The sequence below is a fragment of the Labeo rohita genome, chromosome 14 (genome assembly GCF_022985175.1).
Source record: "Labeo rohita strain BAU-BD-2019 chromosome 14, IGBB_LRoh.1.0, whole genome shotgun sequence".
Taxonomy (NCBI): Eukaryota; Metazoa; Chordata; class Actinopteri; order Cypriniformes; family Cyprinidae; genus Labeo; species Labeo rohita.
The window spans coordinates 30799785-30814064 of NC_066882.1; the positions used below are offsets into that span (position 1 = coordinate 30799785).

Here is a 14280-nt window from a genome sequence, read left to right on the forward strand (position 1 = left end):
TCATGAAAACTGATTGATTACCAAAAAATTTTGGGGCGCAACGTAGTGACCAGTGTCACAAAGTAGAGTCTCCACCAGAGGACAATGACCTGAAACACACACGTCAAAAAGCACTCAGAAATGGTTACAAACAAAGCACTGGAGAGTTCTGAAATGGCCAGCAATGAGTCCAGATCTGAATCCCACAGAACACCTATGGAGAGATCCAGAAATCTGAATGACCTGGAGCAGTTTGCAAAAGAAGAGTGGTTCAAAATTCCAGTAGAGAGGTGTAAGAAACTCATTCATGGTTACAGGAAGCGATTGATTTCAGTTATTTTCTCCAAAGGGGGTGCTACCAAATATTAAGTTATGTGTGACAATTTTGTCCAGTGCATTTTTTTGGGTTCTGTGTGGAACTGTATCCGATTAGACTTTTCTTCTGTTTTTTTTTTTTTTTTTTGGGTTGTTCCAAAACATCTGCCACTGCAACAATTTTCTGACAGAATTGCAAGAGTGCAGATACTTTTGGCCATGACTGTACGTAACCCTGGACCACAAAACCAGTCCTATGGGCCATATACATCATCTGAAAGCTGAATGAATTAGCTTTCCATTGATGTATGGTTTGTTAGGATAGGACAATATTTGGCAAAGACACAGCTATTTTAGAAAATCTAAATATTGAGAAAAATCACCTTTAAAGTTGTCCAAAGTACGTTCTAGGCAACGCATATTACAAATCAGAAGTTTATACCAAGTTTTGATATATTTACTATAGGAAAACTTTAAAATATCTTAATGAGGCATGATTTTTACTTAATAACCTAATGATTTTTGGCATAAAAGAAAATTCGATAATTTTGACCCATACAATGTATTGTGGGCCGTACTACTCAAGACTGGTTTTGTGGTCCAGGGTCACATATAGTGATATTCCTATATAAGACTTCTGCAGATCCACCTGCCATTTATATGTAACAAGCCTATACATACATACACAGACTATATATATATATAAATATATATAAAAATAGATATATAAATATAACTACATTACATAAATGTCAAGATCATTAATTGTAATTTTTTCTTCACTAAGATGCACTAAAATTAACAAAAGCCATCAAATGGCTTGTTCGTGACTTATATTTAGTTTTAAAAGCTCCAAATGCTCCAGCACCATTTTTCGTCAGTGCAAATAGCTTTATATTTTGTGCTTAATGCAATGGCATTTTGGAGCGCGACTCGTGTCCAAATACTTTTCATGTTTGCCATGTACATGGAACTGAAAAATTCATCTTGTGCATTTGATAAAGTATTAACAGAGTCATCATGAAGTGCTCAGAGAAGCACTGATAGCAAACACATGCATCATCTTCAGCAGTGTAAAGATAAATACAAAGCATCTGATAAAATAAGGAAAGAAAACAAGAGACATGTGATACACTAAGAAAACTATTTTATTTAGAAAAAGCATACACTTTGTAGATTCTGCCAGATAAAAACTCCATGAAGTAATTTGGAAAGTCATGAATTGTTTCCTTTTTAATCCACTTATTTTCGGAGAAATCCAGCTTGCCATTCTTTATACAAATCGTTTAAAAACGTGATTGAACACACAAAAGGAAATCAGGAGGCGTACATTTGAAATGAAAGTAACAGGAAATGTCTTATTACATGGAACCATTTTATTTCTGTATACATAATATACAAATAGAGCATTTGTACTGCTTCAAACACCTAGACTAAATATCACACGTGAATTAAAAAGGGGAAAAAAAAGGTAATATTCAGGAAACCAGAGTTTTCTTTTTACTTAAAAAAGAAAAGGAAGAAAAAACAAAAGACAAAAGGAAAAGAAGGTAATAAGCGAGGTCATAAAAACGCAAGCATTTGAGAGCGACACCAATTCAACCTGAATCCGTTTGTGATGCAAGAAGCACATTGTGCTAAATATTTAAAGGAAACAAACTTTCAGTGAAGTACTGAAAATATCACAATAAAAATGGCAGATTAAAATACGAGCGACAACATTTCTAGGCAAAACAACAGAAGTTTGGATGCAGGCAAAATTCCTAAGTGTGCGAGGGAATCCTCTTTCCAGACGGTGACAGGAGAAGGAAATTAAGACGCCAACATGGTCGAGAAAGCTGGGACGACGATGAATCCTGCAGCCCGCAGCGGCCCCAGCACGAAATACTGCCGGAGAGGAGCGACCGCAGCCGACGCCACTCAGGAACGCAGAGTCGGGTCCGCAAAAAACTTCTGCATTATCCAAAAGCACATGGCAAATCAATTAGCCTCAATTTCCTCTAATTAAATGCTCTTTTTCATATTCACTGACCCATTTCTCCACTAAGTAATAAAAAGGAATGTGTCCTCAAACGCTCTTAAAGCGCTTCCTCCGCATTAGCGCTCACCTTGAGTGTCAGCGTGCACTATCTGTGCTTTTCAGCAGATTTATGAGTGATGAATGTTAAGGAAAAATCATAAAGATTCGCTCCAGAGTGGCAGCGGCGAGCTGAGTTTGTGTAAAGCCGATTTCTATACAAACAGCATGACTTCTTTGCATCTCTACACGCTGCCGTTGGTGTTTATGGCATCAAAGGATATTGTTTCTTCTCTTCTTTCGCGCCGGTGCTGTCTCTCTTCTTTTCTGATTTCTCTTTGTCATGCCTGGATTCCTGTTGCACAACAAACAGCACATGCACAAAGGAAACACAAGAGCACTGGTGAACACATGCAGGAAATCACAATCACAATGGATTTTTAATTGGTGCATTGGGTGTTTGAACGGTTTAGTTTCTGTGAAGTTAATAAGATCTTCTCTGCAGCTGCATGGATCATCAAGCAATGTTCATTTCTAAAGCTCTGTTTCAGTCACAGGGCTTGTCGCAAGAAAATGCCCCCGAAATATAGTCAGTATTTTGTTAATGATGTATTTTTTTTTATTGCATCCATATTAAAAAATGCATCAAACTGTAACAGCTTGCTACATAAAAAAAGAACATTTACTTTAAACGTTTTAAACAAAAATGATTCAAATAAAATATCAATTTAAACTGTCCTTGTGTATGTCCATGAGCCATGTTGTTAAGTTTTAGAGCTGTGTAGGATATCAGATTTGTATATTCACAATGTTAGGCATGTTCACACCAAAGACAAGATAACTATAAAGTTTTCTAATTCTATAAGAGTATTTGAATCAAAACTGTAATACAATAATCTAAACTATACAACAATACAAGCATTATTTACAACCAGTCAGGATTTATCCAGCTTTAAAGAGCCTGAGTATTTCGAGCAGCTATTGTAATATTTCGCTGTAAAATAACAAAAAAAGTATTATTTAAGAAATACAATAACATTCATAAACAACTGTAAAAATTACAATACTAATTAGTGCTGCAGGATTTTGGATAAATTGAGAATCATGATTGTTTGTTTTGTTTTACGATTCTCCCATGATTCTGAACTAAACAAAATAATGCAAGTATTATTCCAGTCTATTTAAAAGTGTTTAATTTGAACGAATTATTCAACATATACACTGCCGCTCAAAAGTTTGGGATCAGTAAGACTTGTGATGTTTTTTAAAGAAGTCTCTCATGCACATCAAAGCTGCATTTATTTGATCAAAAATACAGGAAAAAAAAAACCCTATAAAAACTAATACTGCAAAATGTTATTAAAATATAAAATTGTTTTTATTTTAATATACGTTAAAATAATTTATTCCTGTGAATTTTCATTAGTTGTTACTCCAGTCTTAAGTGTCCTTCAGAAATCATTCTAATATGCGGATTTATTATTAGAATTATCAATGTTGAATCAATGTCAGCATTCTTGATGAATAAGTTAAAAAGAACAGCATTTATTGAAAATATAAATCTTTTCTATCAATGTAAATCTATGCTATCACTTTTTATTAATTTAAATCACAGGAAAAATATTAAGTATATTATATTAAATATTTCATATATTTAATTCTTTTTTGGAATATTAAATATTAATATTCCACAAAACAACAACAACAACAACAAAAAGCAGCACTTAAAGACTGGAGTAACAGCTGATGAGAATTCAGCTTTGCACCAAAAGGAAAAATTATATTTTAAAGTATATTAAAATAAAAACCATTCATTTATATTGTAATGACATTTTTCAGTATTACTGATTTTTTTTTTCTGTTTTTGATTAAATAAATGCAGTCTTGATAGGCATAAGAGACTTCTTTAAAAAACATTACAAGTCTTACTGATCCCAAACTTTTGAGCGGCAATGTATTTAAAATGTAATAAACTTAATACATACATTTTTAATATTAAAATTATGAAACAGTGGTTTGAATTAATGATTTAATGACTCGCTCATAAATACTTCACTTGTTTCATTACTAGATGAATCAGCATTTTTTAATGTATCTCTTGAATGAATGATTCATTCAATGACAAATACATTTTTAGCAGTCGACGCAATTGACAATCGACACAAATGTTATTTGAAGCGCCAGTTACTTTCTCTATTTCGATCGCTGCTATAGACATCAATGTTTATATCTGAACTATAAACTTTCATTCCGGTGTTTCTGTGATGGTATGAATGACTGTAAGACAAAAATAATACAGTGTAGTTGAAAGGACTGTTCGTGAAGCTATTTCTTACCCAAACACAGATTTGAATGTTCTGGTATGATTTTTTCCAAGGTTTAATAGACATGGGTGAATCATTGTGATTTAAAAATGGGATTGCATGGGTGTTAGAATTCGAGATTGCAATCTTTTAATAATTATTCGTGCAGCTTTAATACTAATATTCATGGCTGTCTTTATTTCTTAATTTCCAAACATTTAACCATTAAACCTTTCGAAAGAAAACTGCAGGAAGCAATTAAAGCTCTTCTGTTCCATCGCTTCTCACTAAAATTTTTGTTAGGTGCATGAATTCCCAAATGCATCTTAAAGTGACCCAAACTCAGAGCAGATGCAAAGATTGAGTGTGTAAATTAACACAATGCCATGCTACAGTCTGAAACAGCACTTATATTTATTTAAGTCACAATCACCAAGTCATATCATAATTTTGATTAATCATGCAGCTATAAAACTCAGTGATTTCAATGATGAGATCAGCACTGCCTTCAGACGTTTAATGGAGACTACGATATTCTGCTCTCAGGATATGATTTTTTGTGCATTTTAAATTCCTGTCTAGCACAAACAAGCAGGATGAATCACAAGTCAAGTTAAACACTTAAGGTTTGGGGTTTTGTTTGACAGGGAGGTGTATCTGAACACAGTCACAGACCTTTTTGCCTCCAGAGGTCTTCTCGGGTTTGGCCAGATCGCTCTTGTCCTTGCTGGTGGACTTGGAGCGCTTGCCGTTGTCCTTGTCGTTGGAGTGTGGCGATTCGGAGGGACTGGCGCTCTTGCTGTGTTTGGAGGAGCCTGTGTGAAAAGAGAGCGCGCAGTCATGTGAGGCAGATAACACAAGAGCCGCGCCGCCGCGGGGAGGGCTTTCTGATTGCCTCCGCCGCAGAGAAAGAGAACTTTCTGGTTCGCTAGTTCGCCTCTCTCCTGCTCTCGGCAGCGGGCAAAACAAATTTAAAAGATAGGCATTATCGACTCACTCATTCCATTTTCATCTTTGCGGCGCTTGGCTTCCTGGCTCATCTCGCGCTCGCTGTTCGAGTAGTCCTAGAAGAAGCGCAGAGGGGAAACGGCGCAAATCAACATGACGCTCGTTGGCTTGACTTCTCACCTTTCACCGGCCATTCAATAACCGCTGTTTACTCAAAGATGTTGTGACTAAGACTAAGAAAAGTGCTTTGTGAACCTCACCCCACACGCAAATCCTTTTCTAAATACAGAAAGCGCGGTGTCGCAGCCACTTACTCGCTTACGGTCCTTCCGGTCTTCTTTCTTCTCCCTCTCTTTGGAACGGTCCCTGGATTTGTCAGACTCTTTCTTCTCGTCGTCCTTCTCTTTGCTCTTGGGCAGGACTGTGCTGTGGTTAGGGTGGTGCTGAGGGTCGAACGGAGAGAAAACAGAGGGTTAACGCCTCACAGGATGAGAGCTACAGCACTCACAGCGGCCCGCTGCCACTTCATTAGCATGCCCCATTAGAGTCGCACTCGCCTTCCCGTGAGCCTTCGCACCTCACGATGCTATCAGACACACCCACAGGAAGTCCAAGCACTCTATTAAAAGCTCAGGATTCCCGCTGAACTCGTATACGCGGCCCTTTCACGTGCCTCGCACCAGGGCTTCAACACACCTCAAAACGAGCATCAAACCTCCACGGGAAAAGTGTTACAAAAGGGCGATTTCACTGGGTTGCTAGGCAGCAAGAGAAAAGGAAGAAGAACCAGTCCAACTTTTGATTTTACACACCGACAGCAACTCAATGCACCACGCTAGTACAGTCTAGCGTTCAGTGGTCACAGTTCAAAAGGTCAGAGGCCAAAGAGATGAAAAGTGAAACTGATACTTGACCTATATGATAAAATGCTTATTTTGTTCAAAAATATAATCACGATTATTGACTTTCGTTTCGATTTTACATCTCTATAAAACGAATGCACTTTCACATAAGCACAAATACAGAGAACACTAATCTGAAGCACACGCACACAGACCGCATCGACAGCGTGCAGATACTAAATTGTGCATGGATTAAAAAATACAGACAAAATTACATCAAAATGTGCATTTTGGCAAATGTCCTAGTAAACACATTCGTTCAGGCATATGTCTTAAGTAAACAGTTGAGAAAGAAAACGCATCTGTATCATTATATTGGATCCGTGCTTTTGCTCTTAAAGTAGGGCCCTATGATTTCTACGATGCGGAAAACGCGGATGGAATCACAGAATCCAGTCATAAAAACGAAATTGACAAATTCTGTGACATTCCACGTTATTCAGTAAAAGTTTGAATGAATTAATCAAAAGTAGGTCATCACACTTAAATCAAACCGCAATATGGACCAGTATCTGTAAATATTACACCACAAAAATACAATTTAAATGTGAATCCTGTGTGTTCTGCGTGTCTCTGTTTTAATGAATGGAACAGCAGAGCGGTTTTGTTTACTACACACACTGAAGCGCACGTGACACTCACTGTGATTTCAGCTTCTGTCGTCTCACTAAATGAGGACATAAATACATGAACAATATCTGCTGAGAGTCACTTCATGAGCATTTGACCGTTCCATTTTAGGAAAACTAGCGTTATATCATATACACACAGAAATAAAAAAGGTAGACACGGCAACCCGTCAAACTAAAAGTCCGGTTTAACTTGAAGATTGTGCCAGAAATATATTACTACTATTACTACTACTACTAAAATGAAACACATTATTTTTAGGGTATAATCACACAACATTTCTTCCATGTTTTAATTTTAATAGTAAATTCCCCTTTGTTTGCCAAAAAAGTTTGCTTTATTTTCAAAAATTAAAAGAAATGAAATTAATGTTTTATGCCTTCATTTGATAACCAGAACATTTTAAATACATAACACGAATTTCTGAGGGTAAGAAAAAACCTTTCATAAGGCTATTTTAAGAATAAATTTGAATAAATTAAAGTATGCATTCAAATAATTAGACATGCTCAAACAGAATTTTATAACAATAAAACATATGGTGAGAAAAAATAAAACATTTCATAGGGCCCTAAACATGTCATTTTTGTAAACCTGTATTAAATTGATGTGAAATCGTATACGTTTCAAGATTTTAATTAATTAGACATGCTCTTTGATTAATAACTTTTAATTTAATTAAAAAAAAAAAAAAAAAAAAAAAAAAAAAAAAAAAAGAGTTGAGAAAAATTAAAACAGAAAATACTGATTTGGGAAAAAAATAAAACGGATTTCATAGGGCCCTATTAAAGTGAAAGCAAATGAATAATAAATCTAATGCTGTCAAAGAAAAATATAAGTGCTCACTGCTCCTGGCTAAATAACCTTTGTAACATCAAAAAGGATTAATCTATATTTAATTTATACAGTGAAGACTATGCAGTTATTTTGCATTTGATTATTACACTCTGTATCCTACCTGAAAATGTATTTTAGACTGAGCTGAAAAACCTGAAAAGCACTATTGAACTTGTCTTTGTTTTATTGTATTTATTTTCTGCTATTACTTGTAATTTGGTTGCAATAATCCATAGAAAAGATTTTTAGCACTGAGGCCATAGTAGCAGCCAGAAAAAGTCTCAAAGTTTTAAGAGCTTTATTTTTGTAATTATTTCTAATATTTATTTTTCTACATCAATGTATTTTTTTCTTACAACTGGAGTACCCCCGTTTTAGTTGTTTCCTGACGAGGATTTACACTGTTTTACACTCTGAAGCCTAAAGGACTTTCTTGACTGTTTGACTTGATTTTTTTTTCCAATTATTTACTTTATAAAAAAAAAAAGGATAAATGTTCATGTTGTATATATATTTGTTGCATTTGTGAGTTAATAAAAATGTAGATGGTTGTTTAAAATAGGCATATAATATAATATCCTCCTGTATCGAATCATTTTGTAATCATACCGTATAAATTTTTAAAGTGTATCGGCAAATATCGTATCGCCGCGTATGAGAATCGATATTGTATCATATCGTGACTAACCATCCGATTTACACTGCTAAAAGAAATAGCTAAATTCCACCTTACATGTGCTGGTGTTTTCACCTCATCAGTGCTTTTTCCTTCATGTAGAGAGAGCATGTGCAGATGGTTGCCTGCCAGGTTGGGAAGATTAAATAAACCACTAGGCAGAAAATGTCTTAATTAATGGAAAAAACTCTGATTGAAACTCTTGAAATTTGGCAGCCGCAACCATGAAATCTTGTGGTGGCTTGTTATCAATGCAAGACAATGCAAACGCCAAAAAAAAAAAAAAAAAAAAAAAAAAAACAAAACAGGGAAATATTGCATAATCAGCGATTACGCTTTATAATTAGAGAGATGCAGAAATCACGATCACAATAATAAAATTGGATTCATTGTTTAGCTCTTCTGTACGTCATGTGACAGAGTAACGCTGCAGCTTGATGCTTCAGTGCTTTGGGAAAGGCTGATAGGATTCATGTGAAAAATCAACCAACAAACACTTAACCTCTTCAAACAAGCACTGAGCAATACTGTTATGAAACATCACAATGCTCCTTAAGAAACAGAGGAAACCTTCCTTTTGCAAAGCAAAGAAGAGAACAACATGTGGATAATTTTCAGATAAAAACTGCCTGTCGTAAAGAATGTCTCCGCAAATTAACGATGATGTATTTTCAGGTGGAACCAGGTATATACAGTCTAATTTTATCCTTAAGACAACACAAGCTGCCAGACGCATGGGACACGGTAACTGAACTGCCCACATCCTGTTCGGCACTGCGCAACTCACGCTCTCAAAACAGGTTCATTAAAAATAAAAATTAATAAAAAAAACATAGCACTGCAGCGAATTGCTAAAGCCGTTTGATCGTTAGCCGCATATTCATGTTCCAGCTGGAACTGACACATACGGAATAAAGTAACTTAAATGAAGTGAATAAAAAAAAAAAAAAAAAAAAAAAGTACTGTATACTAGGTTTCATTATGTGCAGAAAAGCACAGACAATAAATATGATTCTTGTTTGGTATATAACAGCAGAATGGCATGTGGTCTGTGTTGTTTGGAAAACTGCCATTTCAGACGCTCCTACTGATCCGAAGATGCTCTGCTGATAAATGTGGGGGAGAGAAACAAAATGAGATCCAGCAGAGCAAGAGATGCTGGGGAAAGAAATCAGTCTTTCTGAAAGTGTTGAGAACAATTTGTAGCAGTTAACGATTGCTCTTCAAATGACCTGAGTGTTCACTTCACATCTGCTCAGCTGCTTTCCACCAGTTCACTGCAGCCTCTAAGCCTCCTTCAAAGGTCTAGTAGTGATTTCTGATATGTGAAACAACCGATCTTCGGAGCGAGATCACACGGATTCAGTCCGACTTGTGAATAAATTGGTTTTGTGGACCAGCTAATAAAAGTACTTTATTTTCAATTTCTGAAAGATCACTTGACTTGAAACTTCCAGCAACATTCAGCCATCTGTATCTGGTTGAGATATTATTTTTTTCCTTTCCTTTTATTTTCTTCTTTTCTTTAATGTACAGAGCGATTAGAATTACTTCATAATCAGTCAATAAATGACCAAGTATAGTGTTTAAAAGCTAAAACTGGTACATGTTCTTGATACGTTAAAGACGCTTGCTTTCCCAACATCATATAGCACCCATTTCAAAAGGGTACATTAGGGAATCAGGCATGTGTTTCAAAAACAGATTAATAACACAAACTCCCCGAGAGTGAATGACAGCAGAATTAATCACATGTACAAAACCACTTCAACAACAGAATCAAAACTGACAACTGAATTATGAAAACGTACACAGCTGACACCACAACTTGCAAGAAAAAACCGACTCCTGCAAGACCAACCCTGCTGGTTCAGAAAAACAAAAGATCTTGCGACTAACGCTAAATACATCTATACTGAGTGTCTATAAGGCCTCTGGATGATCCTGCAGTTAATGTGGGGGAATACACTGACAGCAGGCCTTCAGAGAGAGAGAGAGAGAGAGAGAGAGAGAGAGAGAGAGAGAGAGAGAGGGGAGAGAATAAAATAACAGGCTGCTCAAAATTCAGCTGTATTGCTTTTTCAGGTGGTGCCATCAGCATATTTTCAAACATCCTTCAGTGACCAAACTGCAAAAACACTTATCTCCCTGCCAGTTGACAGGAGCTGTTCAAAAGAGACTGGAGTGGCGGAATAGAAGACCAGAGTCCAATCAGACAGGGAGGACTGTGAGAGGAGCCCAGGAGAGCGTAGCCACGGGAAGAATGGAGGATATTGTTGGGCTGAAATTACATTAGCAGAATATAAAATGTCCTGGCAGAGGAGGAGAGGGATGTGCGCGCACAAGAGCGCTACGCGTGTTTCAGGGATATTCTGCCATCTTTTGAAGGGAAAAGGGACTTTTTAAAGACCAATATACCACTAGAAAAATTCCACACCTGGCATGTGGTGCCAAAATGTGCTGTAATCTACAGATGCATTCATGACAGACAGCGTGGAGAAAGTTTCTGCAGCGAGACGAGATAAATATTGGGAGTATCTCAAAGGCTAGCGAGCTGCCTACCCACACAGCATTTCTGGGCAACCGTTTGAAGGAATGCTGCCTACATAGCCTGTATTCTTGGGCATCACAGGCGGGTTTGGAATGCCTGAGCAACTGCTGCCTACCTAGATGGCGTTTCTGAAATCGCTTGGAATATAAAAATGTATACTGCCTACGTAGACAACAAATTAGCATTTTAATCTAATTTAATCATTGTAATGTTAGGGCCCTACGAAATCCGTTTTATTTTTCCCCAAATTTCGTTTTTTCCATTTGAATTTTTCTGGATTCCGTGTTTTTCAGTTTCAATTTTCTCAACTCCTTTTTAATGGTAAATTAAATTGTATTAAATCAAACAGCATGCATAATTAATTACAATCATGAAATTTATAAAATTTCACATCAATTTAATAAAGGTTTAACAAAAATGACATGTTCAGGGCCCTATGAAATTATTTTTTCTCACCACGTTTTATGGTTATCAAATTCTGTGTTTTAGCATGTCTAATTATTTGAATGCATACTTAAAGTTATTTAAATTGATTCTTAAAATAGCCTTATGAAAGGGGTTTTTTTTTACCATCAGAAATTCTGTGTTGTGTATTTAAAATGTTCTGGTTATCAAATGAAGGCATAAAACATTAATTTCATTTATCTTTTAATTATTGAAAATTAAGCAAACCTTTTTTTTTTTTTTTGGCAAACAAAGTAGTAATAATACTAATAATACATTTCTGGCACAATGTCTTCAAGTTAAACCAGACTTTACTTTGACAGGTTGTCGTGTCTACCTTTACATTCGTGTGTGTATATAGGATATGACACTAGTTTTCCTAAAATGGAACGGTCAAATGCTGAAATCAACACGAGCACCACGCGCACTTCAGTGTGTGTAGTAAACAAAACCGCTCTGCTGCTCCACTCATTAAACTGAGACACGCCGAACATGCAGGATTCACATTTAAAAGGTATTTTTGCGGCGTAATATTTACAGCTACTAGTCCATATTGCGGTTTGATTTAAGTGTAATGACCTATTTTTGATTAATTCATTTAAACTGACAAATTCCATGACATTCCGCATTATTCAGTAAATTCCATTTTTATGACTGGATTCTGTGATTACGTCCGCGTTTTTCGCATCACAGAAATCATAGGGCCCTATAAATGTTAATTTAATAATAATATAACTGTTAATAATTATGACTGTGTTTTAGTGGCACATAAAAAAAGAAAAGAAAAAAAAAGTAAAATTACGAGACTAAAGTCATAATATTTTGAGAATTAAAGTCAAAACTGTGATAATAAAGTTGAAATGTTTCGAGAATAAAGCTGAAATTACGAGAATTAAATCGTAGCAATTAGAGTTTATTAAGACTGGGAGCACCAGAAGTTGACAGGCCACCAGAATTTGTTTAAATATATGTTGGATTATTAGCAGAAAATCATACCATGTGTTATACTCGCAGGGACAGTATACTTGGAAATAAGGTTTCACATCTTCGAATGCATTCATTAGACCTGTTTATAGTGTGCCTGCCACCCAAAAACAGCAATAATACTTCTATTATAAAATAAAATCTCAGCATTCGAAACCTTTCAGTTTTATAGCGAAATACAAACAATGCAATGCAATAATGTGTTTTTCACACTCTTTAATGTGGGGTGACAGATCGCTGTATTCATGTGAATCAATCGTCTTTTCAATTACAATGAGACATTCATTTCATTAAATTATACTACTATATTTTCTTTGTGAAAATTCCCCTACCTACTCTGCAAAAATGACTGTGGTTTCCAATCTGTCATTACATATTTAATTAAAAACAACAAAACGCTCTAAAGGTCGAAGAGGAGTCCAACTCATTAACATAAGTTACACTGCTGTCTTTTCTGTTGTATATAAGTGACTATTCACAAGCTGTTTTATTCACAGCATAATACAGTAAATGATTGAAAATAACATTTAACGTCTTCCATTCATTATTTGTAGCACAATATAAACATGAAGGAACATCGGAAGGAATGAAAAAAACAATATTGCTTAATTTAATTAAACGAATGTCTCATTGCAATTGGAAAGATGACTGACTCACATACCGCTTAAACTGAGGCGAATACAGCGGTCTGTCACGCCACATTAAAGAGCGTGAAAAACACATTATTGTAATACATTATACTATACTGCATTGTTGGCCATTACAGGTCCACTATGGACAAACACTGCCTACATGGACGGTATTTTTGGGCATTGTTTGGAAGTTTTAAACCAGTACTTCCTGACCTAGAGGCCAATAGGTCATAGCTTGCATTTGTATTGATCGTTTGCATAGTGTGGGTAGGCAGTTCACTAGGTTTGGAGACAATGACAGTTAAGAAATAAGAAAAAAAAAAAAAAAAAAAAAAAAAAGGTCCAAACCTTTGAGGCTGAGTCCTTGAAGTCGTTGAGATTGTCCTGTAGGAATGAATGGAGATGACAGATGAGCTGGAGAGGATGGCACACAGCAGGAGAAAGGGTGGGGGAGGCTGGCCGTCAATCAACACATCCCCATAAAGACCTTCAAAGACTAGAACTTTCACATGGTTAGAGATGAAGAGACTGGACTATCGGAGCCTAACGTTAGTCTGCACTGGACTATCTCATCCTACATGTGCTTGGAGAACGTCACTGCACTGAGCATCACAGGTAAACGTCTTAACTCGTATCTTTGGTCTAAAATAGAGCATACATTCTGTAAATTAACTGTGGGAGTTCATGAAGATGATAAAACAAGCTAAACTCAGCTAGGATTCATAAATGAAGGGAATAGAAGGAGGTCATGTACACTTTGGCATGAGGTCTCGCTCATAGACAATTGCAACAAGATTCCTGGTCACGGACTGAGACATCCCTCTGGGAAGGCCGTGCCCACACTTTTTTTCCTGGTTGCCTTTCTCTTTATGCAGTAGTTGCTGGTGAAGTAGTCGCTCTCTGGATGCCGAAAGAGCCGTCTGCTGGTTGCACGGACGTCTGGGAAACTCTCGTCGAAAACCCTTCCACGGCACGAACCGGGTGTGGGAAAAAAATCAAGGTGGACAAAAAAAGCAAGCAGTGGTGGTGAAGAGCAGCATATTCTTGTCAGGGATCCCAGAT

General features: G+C 36.3%; 1 protein-coding gene across 2 annotated transcripts in view; it reads right to left on the reverse strand.

The window, feature by feature from the left end:
• Window positions 1-1424: 1424 nt before the first annotated feature.
• Window positions 1425-14280, reverse strand: part of thoc2 (THO complex 2) — a 96669-nt gene continuing 83813 nt past the window's right edge. For both annotated transcript variants that reach the window (XM_051127672.1, XM_051127671.1), the window contains exons 33-39: window positions 13567-13602; window positions 5877-6005; window positions 5612-5678; window positions 5290-5429; window positions 2596-2666; window positions 2403-2448; window positions 1425-2247 (exon numbers count right to left, since the gene is read on the reverse strand). In XM_051127672.1, coding sequence (XP_050983629.1) covers window positions 2421-2448; window positions 2596-2666; window positions 5290-5429; window positions 5612-5678; window positions 5877-6005; window positions 13567-13602 — 471 coding nt within the window. In that variant the 3' untranslated portion in view covers window positions 1425-2247; window positions 2403-2420. The remainder of the gene's footprint in view (window positions 2248-2402; window positions 2449-2595; window positions 2667-5289; window positions 5430-5611; window positions 5679-5876; window positions 6006-13566; window positions 13603-14280) is intronic.